Genomic DNA, 21819 nt, shown 5'->3' on the forward strand with positions numbered 1-21819 from the left:
ATGACCCCACAATCAAGAGTCTTAAGCTCTTCCTACTGAGCCAGTCAGGCACCCCATGAATAGTCATTTATGTTTATTATTTTCCTTTGCAATTTTTCTCACTGCTGTTAAGTTTAGAAAGTTCTCTATTAAGAAATCGGATAAATATTCCTTTTTCTCCCATATGGCTTTTAAGGGATTAATATGAAGTGTAGCAATTATGGTAATTATTTTGCACTTCAGTGTTTAATCTGTATGGAATTCGTATTGCCTGAAATTATATGAAGGTGTAAAATTTTTTTTCCAAGTAGCAAACCAGTTATTCCAATACCATTTGTAGAGTAGTTCTTTACATTTCATTCTTAGTGTAGTCATTTATTTTTTATGACGCTTGTGTCAAGCCAGTTCTGCCATTACCCTAACTAAAATGATGCAGTGCACCGTTATGTACAATCATGTGTAACTGTAATGTAACCTAGGTTTCTGTGCTGTTTTACAGATTGAATGTAGAAACCGAAACTCCAAGGAGACCAAAACTCAGTTCTTTATCACCAGGGCCTGTTAAACTCCAAGAAGCATCATATTCGGATGCTAATCAAATTATCTCACAGAGCCCTTCTTCACATGGGACCAAAAAAGATTTAACTAAATATGTTGATTTTAAAGATATTAAACTGACAAATGTTAAGGGTAAGGCTGACCATGGCATTAAAAACCTTAGCGGTCCTAAGATTGCCAGATATGTGAAACCAACAACAGAAGGCCAGGCAAGTGAAAAACAGTGGCCTCATTTCCTCACCCATGGGGAGAAGGTAAAAGAACTCAAGAAAGAAGGGTACAAGAAATTTAGAGACAGTTCTGAAAAATGTGTTTTGGGAAAACGCAAGAGAATCCATTTTTCTCAGGATTGTAATTCCAACAAGGTAATCAAGGAATCCTTTGAATCTAGAAGAAGGAAGATCAGTTTCAAAATCCCAGTAAAATCCCATGATACCCTCCAGAAGCTTGTAGAAGAAAACGTCTTCGGATTAGAGTCTAACAAGTCAAAGACTAAGCAGGAGAAGAAAGCGAGCCTTGAAGGTTCCCAAGCTTCATTAAATTTGACTAGGCACAAAAGTGAACATTTATTTTCAGAATCCGCGTATAAGCAGGCTGTTCGGGAGTGGAAAGGGAGCTATCATGAGCATCAAGAAAGTAATGATTCAGGTTCCGGTGAAAACGCAATCCAGGTAAGGTGGTGCAAAATGAGAATGTCAGTTGTAGCAAAGAATTTTTTTTTTGTTTTGTTTTTTTTGTTTGTTTGTTTTTTTTACAAATAGTTTCTTGTCAAATTAGTTTCCACATGACACTCAGTGCTCATCCCCACAAATGCCCTCCTCCATGCCCATCCCCCNTTGTAGCAAAGAATTTTAATACAGTCAAGTTTGAGTTGTTTCTGTTACTAATAGTGATCACAGAGAGCAGATTCACCTTAGTCAGGAAGATGTGTTGGTTCCTTTATTTTACTCTTTAATTCCGACCTCCTTAGGAAGATAATCCCAGCAAGTATCAAGGAGCCTAAGAGAAGGTAATGTGTGAAAAGGGAGAAAGGGACGCTTACAGAGAGTCCTTTCAAAAAAGCACTGTGAGCACTGTGTCTCTTAGGCTCTTCTCTAACCCTGGTTACTATTGAACATCCAGGGCTTACTATTCTGAATAGCTATTCCTCTAACGAGTCATTTTTGGAGTGCCACTGCCAGGCACTGCAGTCACAGTCTCTGTTTTCACAGACTCCTTCAGGTGAGGAGGCGCACAAGCAATCACCTTAAGTCTGATAAGTACTTACCCTTAACGTGGGAATACAGAGCCAGGGAATAACGGCCTTGTACACCATAGAGGAGTTACTTCAGAAAGTTTGCTGGACGGGGTCACATTTGAACTGAGAGCTAACGAATGAAAAGGAGTTATTCAGGTGGAGGCCAGGTAGGGTGGGATGGAAGAAGCAGGGATGTTCCGGGCAAACAGAACTACATATACCAAGATCCAGCCTGGAAGGCTTGGCACATCTCTTTTGCCTCTAAGTTACGCACTGAATCAGCATGTGTGGACTAGCTTGAGAACCTTATCTCTCTAGCCTTGTTCCTGTAGCAAATAAAATTATTTATCTTTGTTTAATTTTTTTTAACGTTTATTTTTGATAGAGACAGAGTATGAGTAGGGTAGGGGCAGAGAGAGGGGGTAGGGGGAGATGCAGAATCTGAAGCAGTCTCTAGGCTCTGAGCTGTCAGCACAGAACCCAACGCGGGACTCAAACTCATGAGCCATGAGATCATGACCTGAGCCGAAGTTGGACACTTAACCGACTGAGCCACCCAGACGCCCCTAAAATTGTTTACCTCTAAGAGAACTTAAGAACTTTGGAATTTCACAACTTCCAACAGCCTGACATTTAGAGACTGCCTATAAACAGGGGTGGTTGAACCTACCTGCTTTTAGGAATGAAGACTACAGCCTGCAGTATAGGATGCTTCTTAGGAGACACAGAGGGATTCTAACTAGGAGGCTGGAAGAGCTGGAGAGAGTACTTTTTGTTCAGTGAATCTGAAGGAGGCCAAAGAAGGAAACAATTGAGTTTGTTCTTTTTATGGCTTAAAAGAAAGCTGCAGTTTTCTTGTGTTACAACCAGTTTTCTAGAGTAAAATGTGAGAAAGGAATTTGAAGTTGCAAGGATGTTCAGTGAACACTTTGGTGTCATTGCTTGATGTTCCCCTGTACTGTGCATCTAAGGGACAGTATGAGAATGCCCAGCAGTACACCTCACAGTCTCTTTTAGTCTCTAAATAGAATTACCACATAAATCAAAAGAGGTACATAGCATGAATATAAAATTGTAGGAGTAATCGTGGAGATTACTTTCCAGTTCTTGGCATTAACGCTCATCATGAACTGTTCCTCTGATAGCAGTCTAATCCTCCTTAAAGTCCTTTAGACACAGGAGCAGCAAGTAAATATCGTTCTTATCTTGAATATATTCTCCTTAGCATATTATTGACAGTAGCTAATCTTCTTAACATTATGGTGGTTGTTTTCCTCACAAATTCCTCAATAGATAATTATCTTCCTAAAATAATGAGTGTACTTCACAAGGAAATCATTATTATTGTCTAGATTTGGTAATCCTGTTATTTAGCAATCCCATCATGCTTTCCTAGGAGAAAATACCTTCTTTTGTTTCTTACATTTTAGAGCCTTTTGATAGAGACCCCTTTATTTGCGCTCTCCCCCTCACCATTGAGAACTAATGGTCCAGAGGTTTATGGTTCGTTGGCTACTTTTATTTTTATTTTTTTATAGGCCACTTTTATACACCGCATCCTAGTTAAAATCCTTACAGGTCTATGAGCAATTCAACAGTTTATCAAACATTAATTAAAACTGCCTATTATATATCAGGTACGCTTCTAGGTTCTAGGGATGTAGAGATAAATAAGAGATCTTTACCCGCAAGAATTTCCCACGGAGGCAGATTAGTAGACAAATGCAGTTGTAGCACAGTGAAATAAATATTAGAGCCCTAAGAATTGGGCTGGTGTTAGTGTAAATTTGGGGGTGAGTTAAGGAAGGGCTGACTCAGTGGAGATTCTTGAGCTTGGTGTGAAGGGTGTGTAGAGCAAGAAATAAAAGAGCCCTACCAGGGTAGAGGGCCAGTGTGGGAATGGTACAGTCATGAGATTGCCCCATGGCAGAGTGTACATGGGGACTTAAGTCGTTCAGCATGACTTGAGTTGTAATGCGTAGAAAATCTGCATCTAGGAGAGGGTGTGGGAGAGGAAGCCAGGGTTCAGGCAATAGATTACTTTGTATCCCATGGGGAAGATTTGTTTTGTTCTATCTTGTATCCTTTAGGTGGTTTTGAGAGCCACTGAAATAGAACCAGGGAAGCAGTATAATCTGGTTTTCAGTTAAGAGTCACTCCAGCAGATAAAGCCAGTTACTCTCATTATTGATATTCCTTTTTATCATCCCCAGGGAAGGCCGTATCCCAGTTCATTTATTTAATAAAGTGTGGCAGGAGGAGGCAAACAAATGCCCACTGAGATTTTCTTTTTTAATAGGGAGAAGTTTTCAGGAACAATTGACCAGAACTTTTTGGTTTGGAGGAGTGATAGACAATCCATTAAAGTCACTGGAAGTGGACTGTGGCCCAAGAGAGTGAAGGGTAGTAGTAACCTAAGTAAATGAACAACAAGACTTTAAAAATAGTTGCAGGAAATTCTGATAATATTCTTAGCTTGTTTGACACTTCTGAATTGAAGAGAACCTTAAGGATCTGGTGAGATTTAAAGTCAACTGGAGAAGAGATGGTAAAATCCACGGTCATGGAACAGTAAAGCTGTAATGAGCCTATGTGTATGATATATATGGTACGATAGCACGTGAGGACTGGTGTTGTGAATTTAGGATGGAAGCTGAATTCCCAGTGAAGCAACATATATACTTGTTTAAAGAAGATATGTAGGGGTACCTGAGTGGCTCAGTCAGTTGAGCATCTGACTTTAGCTCAGGTCATAATCTCATAGTTCATAGGTTCGAGCCCCATGTCAGCCTCTGTGCTGACAGCTCAGAGCCTGGATCCTGCTTCAGATTCTGTGTCTCCCTCTCTCTCTCTGACCTTCCCCTGCTCATGCTCTGTCTCTCAAAAATAAATAAAACATTTTTAAAATTTTTTTTAGAAATTAAAAAAAGAAGAGAATATGTAATTCATACCTTATATGGCTGCCTGTAACATACATGTGAGTTTGGTGTTATTTTGCAGAATTCTTAGAAAATGATTTGATTTAGTAGTAGCTTTTGATGAATTCCCTATTACCTGTACGTAGGGTCAGGTAAATCTCATCTGCTTAGTGAAAGTACCAGTAAAAACTTGGATAGAGATTTTCAACCTTGGCTAAAAAACAAAAATTAAAACACAAACCTCTGGTGCTCTACCCATGTAAAATACAAATATGCATTTTTTTCAGCTTTTCTCCTTCAGCCATGTCATAATCTTCAGGTTCCCTTTGTTTTCTCATGTTACTTTTATTTTTATGTTTTGAGAAGATTTTAAGTAATCTCTACACCCAATGTGGGGCTTGAACCCACAGCCCCGAGATTAAGAGTCACATGCTCTGCCGACTGAGCCAGCCAGGCCCCTCCTGTCATGTCACTTTTAAAAGTGGGCCAGCTACTCCTGGGTGAAAATTTCCCACCACTGAAGGCCAGCTTGTTGACCTTGGTCATAGTTCTTTCTGTTTCTCAGGGTGGCATACAGTTCTGTTCTTAGAATACACATATTTTTAGGAATGTATATATGAAGGAGTAAACTTTAAAGAATTTCTGTCTTGTTTCATTGACTTGATAGAATGAGGCTTTTTATTCTAGGGGCTTCTTTCTAGGGACAGTTTGCCCCTTAGAGGGGCATTTGGCTTTTGACTCGATGGAGACATATTTGATTGTCAAGATTGGGAAGGAGAAGTCCTGCTAGTATCTAGCGGGTAGAGGCATGGTATACTGTTGAATCGTAATGCACATAATAGCCCCCAAAACAAAGAAGTATCTGATGCCCCATGTAAATAGTGCCAAGGTTGCAAACCCTACCCTAGGTGTATGCTTCATCCTTAACTAATGAAATTACTTTTCATTTCAGAGTTTTGAAGCTCCATGTTGTTCTTCAGTGTCACCTGAAAGTATTCAAGATACAGATCAAGAGGTTACTGATATCCTTATTTACTTTGAATATTTTAATGAAATTAAGTCAAACAGTTCCTACATTTATAAATAAAAAAATGACTGTAAAAACCTTGATAATATGAAAATAATAGTGATATCTCTACTTAATATGTAAGTTTATGAAGTTGTGAAAAACTGTTGGGAAAAATAGTTACATCTACCTGATCACCTTTTTGTCTTTGTTTTTAATAAGCTCTAAACTGGTTTGAATAAAGAGCAGGGAGCCTGTGGCCCACAAGTTACGTGAATTCTGATTTAATGCTATCACACTTTGACATGCTTATACATAGGCTTGCCAAACTGCATTGTGGTATTAACTGGTTGGCTTTATTTTTCTCATCAACGATAAGATGAAAATGTTATTGAAAATGAGAGTGCATGCGTAAAAATGTATATATATATTTTAATCTGTTGTTTCATTTCCGAGCTGGAATCTCATGAAATTATTGCATAGAATTTTATGTTTCTTGGTTCTAAATTAGAGTTAAATTCATGCAACACTTTGTTGCAGTTTCTTATTTGAAGAAGACTTTACAACCATATTGATTGCTTTTTATTTGTGATAGTCAGTTGTATTTTTGTCTCTTGTGGGTCAGTGCTCTTTGAGAGAAGAAAGATTTCTCACCCTTGCTCTAAAGCTAGATTATATTTACAATTCTTCACATCAAAATATATCAGGGAGTTACTTCCCTGAAGTGAGAATCATCTTAAAATCTAGATTTCAGTTTTTGATGATTCATAAACAGTCTTAGAAGTCTCTAGAAGAGGCTCATCATCCAGATGAAAACATAGTTGACTTTCAAAGGACATTGAAGTGAAGAAATGGGATGGGGATGAACTTATTTTGAAGGGCTACTATGGACTAGGTTTTGTGCAGGGAACTTCACATTATTTCAATCTTCACAAAACCACTACCAGGAAATAGATATTTAACATTCCTGTTTCATAGATGAACAAATGGAGACCCAAGTTAAATAATGTGCTTGCCTAAGGTTACAGAAGTAGTAAGAGAAGAGCTAGTTTCAAACCCCTGCATTATGTTTATAAATCTGTATTCTTTTGCCACGTGGCCTCTGTATTTTTGTAATTGTTTTTCACAAACCATTTCATCATCAGTGAATTAATTAGAATTCATTGCTTTCCAACCTCTTTAATCTTCAGAAGAGATAATTAAAAATATTTTACTGTGGGTCTTTTACCATTTAGATGCAAATAGTGGAAGAGCTCCATGCTGCGCGTGCAGGGAAAAGTGTGGATTTACCTGTGGTTTTTTCTTCTGGGGAGTTAACGAGCATGGAGATTGACTTGGTGGACGATGATGTACATTCCTCTCCTGGTATATCCTATATGTAGATGATGATGTTTATGATCTTCTACACTTTCTTAGGAAGTAATGTGCCAACATTCAATTTTTATAATATTTAGATGAAAGACGTTAAAGTGTGCTCATTTGAAATAACGAAGTATGGTATATTTTTTTTCTAGCAACAGAAATCAGGTCAAATATTTATCTTATCACATTATTGGGCACTTAGCCATATTTTTGCTAAGGGCCAGTAATCATAGTTATCTATTATTCTGCTATCAGTGATCAGCGTTGTCTTTTAGTCTTGGTCTTAATCATAATTTCAGCTTATGTAAAACACTGATAAGAAATAATGCAAATTGCTTAAAGGGATTATATTCATGGTTTTCTTATTTATGTAGTAAAGTTTTGATCATTCTTACTATGGGGAGAAGTTAATGATAGATATTATCCAAAATCTATTAGCATACCTGTTTGAGTTGTATTTATAAAAATAGTAATGCTACATCACATTACACTTTTCAGTTTGCTAAGTGTTTTCCTGTGCGTTAACTTGTCTGATCCTCACAATGGGCCTGTGAAATAACGCTGGTGTTATCTGTTTTCTTTCACTTTCACCTGTTTATCTTTTTAACTACATTCTGCTCACCATATATTAAAATTAGCTTATAAATCCTAAGTGCACAGCTATTAGTGATGTAGAGTGGGGCTTGGGAACCTAGTTAACTGCTGGGGCCACTTCAAATTTAAAATCCACTCAAACAATTCATGATGTTTTACTGTTAGATAATTAAACATTGATTACTGTCCCTTTAAGGATTAAACACAGTTTTGTTTTTGTCATCTGAAGGCAGTGTCCTTAAGAATACCATCAAAGTTCTGGGGTGCCTGGGTGGCTCAGTCAGTTAAGCATCTGACTTCGGCTCAGGTCATGATCTTATGGTTCGTGGGTTCAAGCCCCTCATCAGGCTCTGTGCTGACAGCCAGCTTGGAGCCTGGAGCCTGTTTCAGATTCTGTGCCTCCCTCTCTCTCTGACCCTCCCCTCCTCATGCTGTCTGTCTGTCTCTCTCTCTCTCAGAAAGAAATAAAACATTAGAAAAAATTTAAAAAAAAAAGAATACCATCAAAGTTCTATGATACCAAATTTTAGTTATTATATAAGTCTTTTATCAAGGTCATGAAATCCTAACTTTGCTCTTTTTCTCTAGCAAAAAGTGCTTCAGATAAAAAGCTTTTAATTGTTATTGACACAAATATTCTGATGAATCATCTCAAATTCGTTAGAATTTTGAAGACAACAGAAGTCCCAGGTATTTATAAAACGTGATTCTGATTTTCTTACTTGAGTTCATATTTTATATCAGCAATGATATGGGGTATTTTTTTTCCACAAACACATTTGGATAATCTATGAAGTATATATATTAATATATATGTTAATAATCAGCATAAATTAAAAAAAGAGCCTTGAGTGGTTAACCTAACAATCTAAACTTATTTTCTTTGATCTCCAATGGTATTTGTTTTTGCAACATTTATTTGATACTTCTATTTGTTTTTAATATCCATTTTTATGTATTATCTCATTTATTAAAAACAATTTTTAATGTTTGTTTATTTTTGAGAGAGTGGGGGAGGGGCAGCGAGATAGGGGGACAAAGGATCTGAAAGGGGCTCTGTGCTGACAGCAGATGCCCAATGCTCTGGGGCTCAAACTCACAAACTGAACTGTGAGATCATGACCTGAGCTGAAGTTGGACTCTTAACCCACTAAGCCACCCAGGCGCCTCATGTCATCTCTTCATTTAGACTGTGAATTCCTTACTTCAAAACTTCTAATTCTCCTACAACAGTTCAATTTAGTACCTAAATAAATATTTGTTGACTTCTAAGAAATATTTTTTATTTTTCAGGCTTTGATAGACTTGTGTTAATAATTCCCTGGGTGGTTGTACAAGAGCTAGATCGTATGAAGGCAGGAAAACTACTAAAACATGTCCAACACAAAGCTATACCTGCAGTTCATTTCATCAATGACAGTCTCAAAAATCAAGATAAAAAGCTATGGGGTCAATCAATACAACTCGCATCTCAAAAATTTTGTAAGTATGGTTCTCTTAGGATGTTTCCTGATTAAGGTTTATTTGGGTGCTGACTCATGATTGTAGGGAAGTGGTGCAAAACTTAAAAAAAACTTTGTAATTGGGGCACAATTGGCTGGCTCAGTCGGTGGAGCAAGCGACTCTTGATCTCAGGGTCATAAGTTCGAGTCCCACATTCAGTGGAAGGATTACTTAAAAATTTTTTAAAAATCTTTATTATTTTTTTTAAAGTTTATTTATTTATTTTGAGAGAGAAGAGGGAGGGAGAGAATGGGGGAGGGACAGAGAGGGAGGAGAGAGAATCCGAAGCAGGCTCTGCACTGCTAGTGCAGAACCCGAAGCAGGGCTCAAACTCACAACCCATGAGATCATGACCTGAGCCAAAGTCAAATGCTTAAGCAACTGAGCCACCCAGGTGCCTCATAAAAACAACAACAACAACAACAACAACAAACATCTCTAAAAAAAAAATTTATAGGGGCCCCTGGGTGGCTTAGTCGGTTAAGTGTCCGACTTTCGCTTAGGTCATGATCTTGCGGTTCGTNTAGGTTTGGTTCAGTAGTTTTGATTTTTATTTTTCTGCTTCTCCTAGACCTTCTTAGGTTATATTTCACAGACAGTTACTGTATAGTTCTATAGGTATAGTTTTGTATATTACAGTACCTTGGATTCTTTTGTGTGTGTGTGTGTGTGTGTGTGTGTGTGTGTGAATATCATTGTTGAGTGATGAAGCCTGTAAGCCATCTAGGTTTCAAATCTGTCACTGTGTGCAGTTGGTATAATGCAGAGAGAGGCACTGTTTTCCTCTGGTTTGTCACAATCTGTAATTAGGAGGTGTTTCTATAATAAAGGTCTATAGATTTTCTTTTAAGTCATTTTTAAATCAGTCGAGTCTTAGGACCTAAGTATATTCTTTATATTTTATATGTATAACTTGGTGGAAAAAAAATCTGTGTGTAAAGCAACACTGTTGCCTCTGCACAGTTTATACATATATTTAGAGGATTTATTTCATTCTTTAACACTTTGTTTCTTCTTAATTCAGAATTATGTATGTATTATGTGCATTTACCCTATTTTAAATATTGTGGATGTATGTTTTCTGCTATACTCATATATACCATAAGACATTCATCCTATGATGAATCCAATCATGATATTAGCCCTGTTAGCAGTTGTTAGTCTCATCTTTGGAAAAAAGGGCCTCTACCATTCATTCATTCATTCATTCATTCATTCCATTTACAAATACTTATTAGCTCTTAGTATGTTCCATATACAGCCCTTATGTATTTTGAGCATGAGCTTCATGTAGTATGTTTTAAGAGTTTTCAAAGGGAAACCACAAATATCACTTATTAGAGTTAAGAAAATACCAAAGTGTTTGAACATTTATATTAAATCGAACATCTTACATGGTTTTTAAAATTTTCATTATGAAAAATTTAAAATGCAGAAATAGAATAATGTATGAATCCCTGTGTACCTATCACTCATTTTCAGTAATTATCAGCATTTTGCAGGAACTCCTGCAGGAATTTGAAGCAGATCTCAGATATATGATATAAAATTTTTTTACCCATGAATACTTTGGTAGTGTTGCTAACAGACAGTACTTTTATTTTTAAAACAACCATACAATTAACAAATGTAACCCCTCATCTAAATCATCATGTCAATAAAACCTCAAACCTTAAAAAGAGTTTGTTTTTACTCTTAATCTTTTATTTTATTTTTTTAGTTTATTATTATAAATTATATTTTGTTATATAATAGTATGGATAAGGATGATAATAATAGATAACACTTATTTTCCCATTCTCCAGGCCCTTTTCCAGGTGCTTTAACAGCTAGGGATATATCATTCAAACCATATAGTACTTGTAAAATATACTCTTATTAGCCCTATTTTATAGATGAGGAAACTGAGACACAGAGAGGTTAAGAACTTGTCCTAAATAGCATAGCAATTATTTCAACAGATTTGCTTTGAAAGTTATTTTGGAGCTCACTTTAGAACAGATATTTTGGCCACCTTTATTACTTATAGATGATTTATAGATGTTTCTTTTGACTTTTCCATTTTTATGTACTTTTTGATGATTTAACTTGTTACCTATGTGCTGTTTTTGATCATTAAGGAGGATAAATTATAATAGTGGACTCAAAATTTGGTGTTGTTTAAATTTCTGGGTGTCTTCCTTGAAATTAATATGTCCCTTTAATGTTTGAATGGTATTATTTGATCTTAGTTTTATTAAATTGCTGAAGTTACTTTTAGTTATAAGGTTGTAGATATAATAATAGGTTATTTGTGTAATTATTTATATCAGGTAACTTCTTTGTTTTTCATATCATCTTTCCTTCAGACTGATCATTAAAAACATTTTTTTGTATAAAGTACAATGTACTTAATAAGCTTATTTTGTTGATAATGATTTTATGATATTTATTAGAAATATATTTAGGCTTTTTTATCATAATAAAATTACATTTTATATTCCAATGCTGAACTAATATTCTTATGAAAAAACAGTTCAGGATTATTAAGTAAAATTAAAGTGCTTGTTTGGAAAAAGGAAAGAACAAGTTGAACTTTTATTACACTTTACAAATGTCAGGCACTTTTGTAACCAACTCTAATAATTGCTAATTTTATATGTTTTGTATTCCTTTTACATAATCATTGAGTATAACAATGTATTTTTTTAACCCTTTTCAAAATTGTATGTATTTGATATAGTGTTTAGTATGGTGAGAAGAGAATAGGACTTGAAATCTGATTAATCTGACCTGGAGAAAGTTAAAGATGAGGAAACTAAGTAAATGAAATAGGGAAAAATAGCCCCCAGCTCAAAAATTGATTGTGAAGATTTGTTGAGTTAATACATTAAAGTACTGGATGGTTAATGGCCTATAATAGGCATAATTCTCTTGTGTCCTTGTTAAATGGGAAGCTTATACAGCCTGACCATAAAAGCAAAAAAAATCCCTTTTTCCAAACTGGACAAAGAATAGTGATAGGTATTTCACAAAAGAAGAAATAGAACTAGTCTATTCCTTTTTCACTGCAAATTTTTTCCTGCATGTTTGCCATTTTTAATGTTGTTAATTTCTTACGTATAGACATTTTAAATTTATTTATATCTTTCACTTTTTCTTTCCTTATTTCTTTTTATTGCCTTTAAGTTTAGAAAGGTATTCTTTTGCATTTTAGCAGTGCTTCAGTGCTTTGGGAATATGAATTAGCAACTTTTCAGGAGAGTAATTTATCAGTGTGTATCAAGAAACATAAACATACAATTCTCTTTCTAGAAATGTATTCTAAAAAGATAATCAGAGATGATTACAGTGATTTATATGTTTGTGACAGCATTATCTTTACAGCAAAAAATTTGAAATAACCTTACTCTCTAACAATTGGAGAAGTTACATACAATGCTATATAGCTATGTGAGAGAATACTACTGTATTTCAAACCTGTAATAACAAGATAGGATTTAAAAGAATAAAAAGTATCATCCCAAATTTGTTAGATTATGCATTTATATACTTATAGATGAAGTATATTGGATATATTTTGGCTGATGGAATTATGAATTATTTTAATTCTTTATATTTTCTATATTTTCCAGACTTTATATAATCCTTATTTTTATAATAAGGGCAAAGTAAAGTTATCTGCCACTCCCACACCAAACATTTTTTCCATTACTTTTATGTTTTCTTTTATGATCTTTTTGTTGATTCATTTATTTGCCAAGTATCTGTACAGACAGTGTTCTGGGGCTGCATCTGTGAATGACATAGACAGAACCTGCTATTGAGAAACTTAAATTCTGTTAAATATTAAAAATTATATTAACTCTAATTTATACACAATGTTGGGGGGTTGATGTTATGAGTAGAGGTCATTGCTGTTGTGCCATGTAAGCTGAGTTTTAAGTAATAAGTATATATTACTTAAAAAGTACTTGCTATTGCATTTATTGGGCCAACTTCTTCGTATAAATTTTATTACCTTTTCCTGGTTAAGCAATTTGCCCAAGATTACATATCTAGTAAGTGGAAAGCAGGGATTCAAACTCAGATTGGTCTGTTTCCCAAGTTTTCATTTTGTTCAGTTTTCAACAGTACCTGAGCAGGTGCTCAAAAATATTTGTTGAATAAATATTTCATGAATATTCTTGCAATTTTAGGTGTGTTTTCTCCCTCAGGCTTACGCTCTGAGGTGAGTTCAATTCTGTCTAGACCTCATTATGAGATTGTCAACTCCTTAGGAGTTTGCATATCCAGTTACTTAGCACAGGGGCCTGGGTACAAATTCAACCTTATATAAAATGTGTTACTTGATTGAATGCGTTTTCTAGTTTGAATGTTTACAAGACCAAGTAATGTAGGCTGAAAGTTGAGGGGGAAGAAAGATTACAGTCTGGGAACAAAGCTGGGGCTCATTGTCTAGGATGCAGTCAATTGTAGTGTGTAAGAGACTCACCAAGAGCTTAAATTGGTGTTTGTGTCTAGGCTCCAAAGGATGTGACAGTGAAATCTTATGAAGCAACGTAGAGAGTTTTGAGGCAAGCAGTGTAAGGACTTAAGAAAAACAGTCTTTGGGCCCGTTTTTATACATTATATTATTTTCACGAAACCCAGATTTTAAATCATGCTTTAGGGCTTCCAGAATGCCAGCGGACATTCTGTCAGCCACTAATTAACACTTGGTAGAAATTACTTTTTGTGTTTTCCGCCTGCAGCCTGTATTGCCTTTTCCTATATGTCTCTAAGTGTTAATTGCTTAGAGATTAAGGAAAAGCAAACACACCGTTCGCTTCCATTCTGTTGCTGGTAGAACCATTGTTTATTATCTTACAGACCTCTTAAGTAGAGATAATTTCGAGAATGATGTAATCATCTAATTTATTTATAATCTCCACGTGACTGAACTGAGAGCCTAAAATTCATAGCTTTAGGTTTCTAGTATGGCATTTAACTCACTGATCACTTTTCTTTCCTTTGTGTTTATTAATAGGCATATCCTATTCTGGTTTCGTAGTAAACTACATACTTTATTAAATATGCAGTTAAATGCTACCTGAATTCTAGATCCAGAATTTTTAAGGCATTGTTTTTGTCATATCTGATTTTTCTCTTTTTATTTAAGAAGTTTTCTTTCTTAGATGTTTTTGATTTGTAAATATAGCCTGGGCCGCCTTGATTTTTAGTGTGCTTTTTGACTGTTGCTTTTGCTAAATTCGCAGATGGACTGAGTGATGAGAACAATGATGATCGAGTATTAAAATGCTGTCTTCAGTACCAGGAGTTCTTCCCTTCTTCTGTTGTTATTCTGTGCACGTGAGTTTCATGGTCATTTTACTCTTTCTTTAAATTTTTTAATTTTCAAAAAATATTTATTTTTGAGAGAGAGAGAAAGTGTGAGCAGGGGAGTGGCAGAGAGAGAATCCCAAACAGGCTCCACACTCTGAGCACAGAGCCTGTTGTGGGGCTTCATCTCACAAACCATGAGATCATGACCTGAGCCGAACTCAAGAATCAGATGCTTTAACTGACTGAGCCACCCAGGTGCCCCTCTTTTTTTAAAAATAGCAACTTATAGCAAAGAGTTTTTAAAAGTCATAATGTACCCACCATGCTAAGGATCGAAAACATACATCATTTTCTAAATCTGCCAGTAGGCATATTCAATTTTATAACACATCCTCATAACGTGTAAGCTATAGAAAATTACAAAATCTTATGTTGGTTTTATTTATAGGACATTCAGAAACCTTTTCTAAAAGCTGGGGACAGCCAATTTTATCCTCCCATAAAATAGTTCGGAAATAAAAGTCTGACAAATTTTTGGTCATGAGGCAAGAAGGTTATTTAATAAATTAATTAATTTGTGGGGAAGAGGCAGTTTATGTCGTAGCTATACCCCTGATGTCTGTTAATGGAGTGAAGGCTGGAATCCCAGATCTCCCACTTACCAGCTTTGTGACCTGGGAAAGTTGCTTAAGTTAGTTTCCTCACATGTCAAATGCAGCGGGGATACTAGTATCTGCCTCATGGAGTTATTGTGAGTCCTTAATCATGCATACATAGGGGCGCCTGGGTGGCTCAGTCGATTAAGCGTCCGACTTCGGCTCAGGTCATGATCTCATGGTTCATGGGTTCGAGCCCTGCGTCAGGCTCTGTGCTGACGGCTAGCTCAGAGCCTGGAGCCTGTTTCAGATCCTGTGTCTCCCTCTCTCTCTGACCCTCCCCTGCTCACGCTGTCTCTCTCTCTCTCTCTCTCAGAAATAAATAAAACATTAAAAAAAAAAATAATGCATACATAAAGGATGTAGAGTAGTACCCAGTACATAAAATGATCTCAGTAGTTTTTTCCTCCTCCCCCTCCTCCCTGTCTCCCTTCTCCCCTTCCTCCTCTCTCCTTCCTCCTCCCCTTTCTTCCCCTCCTCCCCGTCTCCTGCTTCCTTTCCTCTATTCATAACTTAGTTCTAAGGTAAAACTAACATAATGTTAAACAAAATTGTATTCGCTGTGTATGACAAAAGGCTCTGAAGGAACTGAGAAGGGCAATTTTGAACTGCAATTTTAGTCTGAATTTTACTCACTGAAAAATGGAGTTTTTTACACTTTCACAATCATGCTTAAATTCCCTATGAAATGCAGTGATGATAGAAATGAATAGACATAAGGTTTTTCTTATAAGGGGGCGTGGTCAGTTATCATTTTAAATGTATGTAACTGTTCACTTACTATTCAATACACCTGAAACTAATATAACACTGTATGTTAGCTATAGTGGAATTAAAATAAAATTTCGTTAAAATGTAAAAACAATTTCTCATTTTAACTGTCTTCAAAGATAATGTGATTCTTTTCAGGGTTAAAAGAAATATTAAAGATTTCTGTCTCTAGGAACTTAAAGTTATTTTTGATCTAGGGCATAATATATCATGGAGTTTGTGGAAGACTGAAATAGATAATTAATATGTTAATCATTTTTGAAATGAATGAGATAAGCTATATGTGAGACATAATTGTTATGTAATTGTTGCTTCCTTAGTTCAACTTCAGAATGAAATTTAAATTGGTGAGACTCTCAGTTCTCCATTATTTTTTTCAGTCTGTTTCAGGATTAACAGAGGTAACATTTCTTAATGAAACAAATGTTTTAGTCAGACTGTACTTTTAATTCTAGCACTGCCATGTTCCAGGTGAGCCTGTTTTGGGGTTAGTTTTGTTTTGTTTTCTTTCCTTTAAAGGACTGTAATCATGCCTACTGAGTAAGTCTCACCTGCTTATTGTGAGGATACATTTATTTTACTTAAATGGATGATAGTGATGATGAATATAGTGATAATGGTAGAGCTAGGAGAACCCTGCTACTATACCTTATCTTAAGTACATCACGTTACACTTACAATCTTGAGTATGGGCCAGCAACACTTAGTTCATATCTCTATGCGTATCTTTCTTCTGAATTCTAGACTAGTATATTCATCCTTATTTGCTATCTCTACTTGGATGTCTTGTAAACGTCTGGGACCTGCCATCTCCAGAAATGAACTCTTGATCTTTCCTCCTGAACTACTATCCATCTGAATAAAAAGTTCCACCTTTGGGACTCCTGGGTGACTCAGTCAGCCAAGTTCTGACTGTTGATCTCAGCTCAGGTTCTGATCTCAGAGTCATGAGTTCAGGTCCTGCGTGGGGCTCTGCACTGGATGTGAAGCCTACTTTAAAAACAAAACAAAACAAAAGAAACAGGGCGCCTGAGTGGCTTAGTTGGTTAAGCATCTGACCCTTGATTTCGGCTCAGGTCATCATCTCATGGTTCATGGGATCAAGTCCCACATCAGGCTCTGCTGTGCTGATAGCGCAGAGCCTGCTTGGGATTTTCTCTCTCCCTCCCTTGATCTCTCTTTCTTAGAATAAATTAATCAATTAATTAATTAATTAATATTTTTAAAAATTTTAGGGTCTCCTGGGTGGCTCAGTTGGTTGAGCATCCGACTTCGGCTCAGGTCATGATCTCGTGGTTTGTGGGTTTGAGCCCCGCGTCGGGCTCTGTGCTGACTGCCAGCTCAGAGCCNAAAGTGCCACCTTCCACCCATTTGCTAAAGCCAGAAACCCAGGAGTCGTTTTTGATACTTGCCTTTCTGTCATAATCTATATTCAGTCAAGTAAGGGGTCCTGTGTGATCTTTTCTTCATCTCCCTTGTCACTATCCTGTGTCAACTAGGTTATTTTTCCACTGCCTTTCTGACTCTGAGACTAATTATGCTCACTACTTCCATACTTGCTCTCTTTCATTTATTCTTCAAAAAGTAATAAGAGTGGAGCGCCTGGGTGGCTCAGTCAGTTAAGTGTCTGACTTCCTCTCAGGTCATGATCTCACAGTCCATGGGTTCGAGCCCCACGTCTGGCTCTATGCTGACAGCTTAGAGCCTGGAGCCTGCTTCAGATCCTGTGTCTCCCTCACTCTCTGCCCCTCCCCCACTCACTCTCTGTCTCTGTCTCTCAAAATAAAGACATAAAAATTTTTTTAAAAAAACAAAAAGTAATAATAGTATTTAAAATTAAAAAATAGTTTCATTATGGAGAATTTCAGAATAGTCAAAGTGAAGAGTTAATAAACTCTTAAGTATTCAGCTACAATTATCAAAACTCTGCCATTCTTCAATTATCTATATCTCCATTCACTCCCTGTCCCCCCGTGAGTAGTTTTATACAGTTTTTTGTGTTTTGAGGGAAAATGTGTGATATTGAAATGCACAAATCTTAACTATACAATGTTGACAATGGATAAACATCCATTGTCATCCCTCTTGATAGATAGAACACTTCTGTCACCCCAGAAAGTACTCTTATGCCCCTTTGTGCTCTTTTTCTAGTTTAATTTTTTTTTTTTTTTTTTTAAATTTTTGAGAGAGAAAGAGTGCAAGCAGGGGAGGGGCAGAGAGAGAAGTTGCCCCTTCTTGCAACAGAGCCAGTTGCAAGGCTCACACTCATGGACTATGAGATCATGACCTGAGCCAAAGTTGAATGCCAGCCTCCCATTTTTCTAGTTTCTTAATGTGGAAGCTGAGAGAGATCCTTTATTTGAGACGCCTATAAATTTCCCTGTAAGCACTGCTTCAACTGTATCCCACAAATTTGATGTTGTTTTTTTCATTCAATTCAATATAGCTTACCTTTGACAATTAGATGCTTGCTGTTTAATGCCAAATATTTGCACATTTTCTAATCTTCTTGTTATTGATTTGTACTTTAATTCCACTTTGGCTTGAGAACATTAATTTATATGATTTCTATTCTTTTAAATTTGTTGGTTTTATTCCCAAAAATATGGTCTACCTTGGTGAATGTTTTATATGTACTTTAAAAGAGTTTGTATCCTCTTGTGGGTGAAGTATTCTATAAATTCAGTTAGGTCAAGTTGGTTGGTATTATTGTTCAGGTTTTCTATAACCTTACTGATAGTCTGATTATTCTGTGATTATTGAGAGAGGAGTATTTGAAATCTCTAACTATAATTATGGGTTTGTTTAATTCTCCTTTCTGTTTTATTTATTTTGCTTCATGTATTATGAAGCTTTGTAGGAAGATGCATACAATTTAGGATTGTCTTCTTGGAGAAAGGACCCTTTCTCACTGTATAATGTCTCTTTTCCTGAAGTCTCTCCTTTGTTTAGTATTACTATACCATCCCAGTTTTGTTTTGGTCCGTATTTATATGGTATATCTTTTCCCACCCATTTATTTTTAATCTGTGTTTTTATATTAAAGTATTTTGTGTATAGTATTTAGTTGGTACTTTATTTTTTGTCCATTTTGAGAATTTCTGTCTGTGAATTGATAAGTTTATACCATTCACATTTAATTGGTCGGATCAAAATCTACCTTTTTGCTAATTATTTTCTATTTCATCTGTTTTTTTTTCCTTTTTCTTTCTTTTCTTGAGTTAATTGTGTATTTTTTTTATGGTGCCATCTTATCTCCATTATTGATTTATTTATACCTATTTGAAAAAAAACTTTTTAATATTTGCCCTAGTATCTGAAGTTTACATCTTACTTGATCAAAATCTAACTTCAGAAAATATTATATTGCTTCATGTTCAGTGTCTGGATCTTATAGCAGAGTGTTTCCAGTTTCTCCCATTTTTTGTACTGTCCTTGTTATATTTAATTTTACAGAAATGATAAACACATAATGTTTTGTTACTATTTTTGCTTCCATCATTTACATCATTAGAGAAAAAGTGAGTATTTTAACCTTGCATTCCATTTTTCGCCTCTTCATTATTTTTATAGATTCAAGGCTCTGATATCATTCCTTCTACCTAAACAAATTTCTTTGACATATGCATGCTTACTGGCAGTGGTTTTTTTGTTTTGTTTATCTCATAATTTCTTTATTTCTTCATTTATTTTTATTTTTTTATGTTCATTTTTGAGAGAGAAAGTGGGGGAGTGGCAGAAAGCGAGGGAGACCAAGAACCCCAAGCAGACTCCTATCTGCACTGTTAGCCCAGAGCCCAACACTCATGCACTGTACTCTAATCATACTTTCTTCTTTCAGCAAATAGCAAATTCTCACCATTTGTCTCATGTTCACTCTGAGTAAATTTGTAATTGCTTGCCATGTGGATATTATTTCTCTTACTATGGCTCTCTCTCTGTTTCTTTTTGAATGATCATATTCTTATGTTCAAATCCAGCTCCCACAATTTTGGGCAAATTACTTAACCTCTTTACACCTCAGTTTCTCATTTGTGAAAGGGGGATACAAATAGTACCTCTCCTACATAAGAGGTTTATTGTGAGAATTAACTGGATTATGAACATATATATGTATATCTATATCTAGCTATAGACGTATAGCTATAGAGATATATAGTGCTTACAACAGTCCCTGGTATCAGGGAAATACTCAATATATAATAATTATTATTCTCAAAAGCATACTCTACTGTATGTTAACTCCTTAACATTGTTTAAAAAAATTGTTATCCTTTGTTAATATACATGTTGAAAATCTCCACTCTTTGATTAGATCCCATGTGTTTTGAGTTACCATGTGATTTATCTTTATTTTTCCTCCTAACCCCAACCTTAGGGATGATAGAAATTTAAGAAACAAAGGCCTAATAAGTGGTGTGAAGTCACTCAGTAAAGAAGAATTGAGTGCGGATTTATTAAACTTATCTCTGAACACAGATGTATGTCATCAACCCTGTATATCTAAACAACAACTGAAAGCAGGTAGTATTCTTACTACACTACAGCTAATTAGAAATATATCTTCATTTATGTACTGACATTGATAACAATTGGAATTAATAGTAAATTTCCATCTTGTACACTTAAAATAACATTGTTTGAATTATTTGCCAGCATGTATGTGGTAGAAATAAATGAAAATTCTAACGGTAATCCAGAAGAAAACACAGTTAACATTATTGCCTTCTGCATACACTTTTACAAATTAATTTGAATTTTTGTCCATACATATCCACACACTTACATACATTTTTACATGTTTATAATCACTGTGTATAGACTATTTTATACCTTGCAGACTGTACCTTTTACGTTAGTAGTAACTACAGGAAATACTCATTTGAGGTGGAGAGAAATTTTTAGTTTCTTTTTAATATTTGCTTCCTATTTATAACTTTCTATTAATACAACAAAAACTTGGTAATAGGAGAACCTTGAAAGATTTTAGTAATATTTTAATTTTTAATCTTAAACTAATACTAAGAATATTAAAGGCAGTACCATTGTTTTATCTTTTTTTTTTACCAGAATAATCTGTTCTGTAGCTTGATATTTGATGGAATGTTGTATTAAATTGGACATAATTTAAAAATACATTCTACCTTCTCCCTCTGTAGGGAAAATAATTGTTGAAATCTTTAATATAATATGGACTTTATATGTGTAATTGTATAAAAATTGACACATATCCATGCTACTCACTGACCTCTTTGGTACTAAAATTTCTTTTGTCATAATATTCAAAATGACATTTAGAAGGAGTAACAGGATATTTTAGTTTCTATTTTTTCAGGGGTAACATGCTTTCAGTTTGCCCTTTGTATTGCTATCACTTTAAATCCTTAGTATTTGTAGAGATAAGCCACATAATGTTTTGAGTTTTGCCATAAAGAAATTGCAGTTGTCTTCAGGTATCAAAATAATAATGTTGCTGAAATGATATCAATGCAGATAATAACAACTTACTTTAAAAGGGAAGGGCTTAAAGGTAGTTAAACCAGAGACACTGGTCCTTTCAAAACAATTTACTGATGTGAGCAGCAATTGGAAGAATATACTATTTTTGGAAGAAAACACACTTGGATCCATAATTCTTCATTTTCTATTGTAAATACATGCAAAACGTTCTTTTAATTTTTCCTTTTTTAAAAAAATACAATTGAATTGTGATTAAAATCTCACACATTTCTTAAATTCTTATTCTAGTAAAAATATTTAGTTACCTTTTGTCAAAAAGATAAAGCATTTGTTAATGTGATATGTTTATATCTAAAATAATTATATCATAGTTACATGTTTCTGAATACCGTTTGAAAAGTTAAGAATTTATGTGGTTTCTATGAAATTTAAGTTCTAATTATGTATAAACAGTGTTTATTATTTATGGTC

At 35.1% G+C, this 21819-nt stretch overlaps 1 protein-coding gene and 1 non-coding gene across 3 annotated transcripts in view; one reads left to right on the forward strand and one right to left on the reverse strand.

The window, feature by feature from the left end:
- Nucleotides 1-21819, forward strand: part of SWT1 (SWT1 RNA endoribonuclease homolog) — a 95323-nt gene that overhangs the window by 15238 nt on the left and 58266 nt on the right. For both annotated transcript variants that reach the window (XR_013334921.1, XM_077763270.1), the window contains exons 5-11: nt 479-1208; nt 5645-5707; nt 6934-7063; nt 8243-8344; nt 8948-9136; nt 14395-14488; nt 20267-20412. Coding sequence is in view for 1 of the 2 variants with exons in the window: in XM_077763270.1 (XP_077619396.1) it covers nt 479-1208; nt 5645-5707; nt 6934-7063; nt 8243-8344; nt 8948-9136; nt 14395-14488; nt 20267-20412 (1454 nt within the window). In the remaining variant the exon portion in view is untranslated. The remainder of the gene's footprint in view (nt 1-478; nt 1209-5644; nt 5708-6933; nt 7064-8242; nt 8345-8947; nt 9137-14394; nt 14489-20266; nt 20413-21819) is intronic.
- TRNAK-CUU (transfer RNA lysine (anticodon CUU)) lies at nt 5076-5148 on the reverse strand. Its single transcript has one exon. It is a non-coding gene; the product is annotated as a tRNA-Lys (tRNA).

This window comes from Crocuta crocuta, unplaced genomic scaffold, assembly GCF_008692635.1.
Source record: "Crocuta crocuta isolate KB4526 unplaced genomic scaffold, BGI_CrCroc_1.0 scaffold3, whole genome shotgun sequence".
NCBI lineage: Eukaryota > Metazoa > Chordata > Mammalia > Carnivora > Hyaenidae > Crocuta > Crocuta crocuta.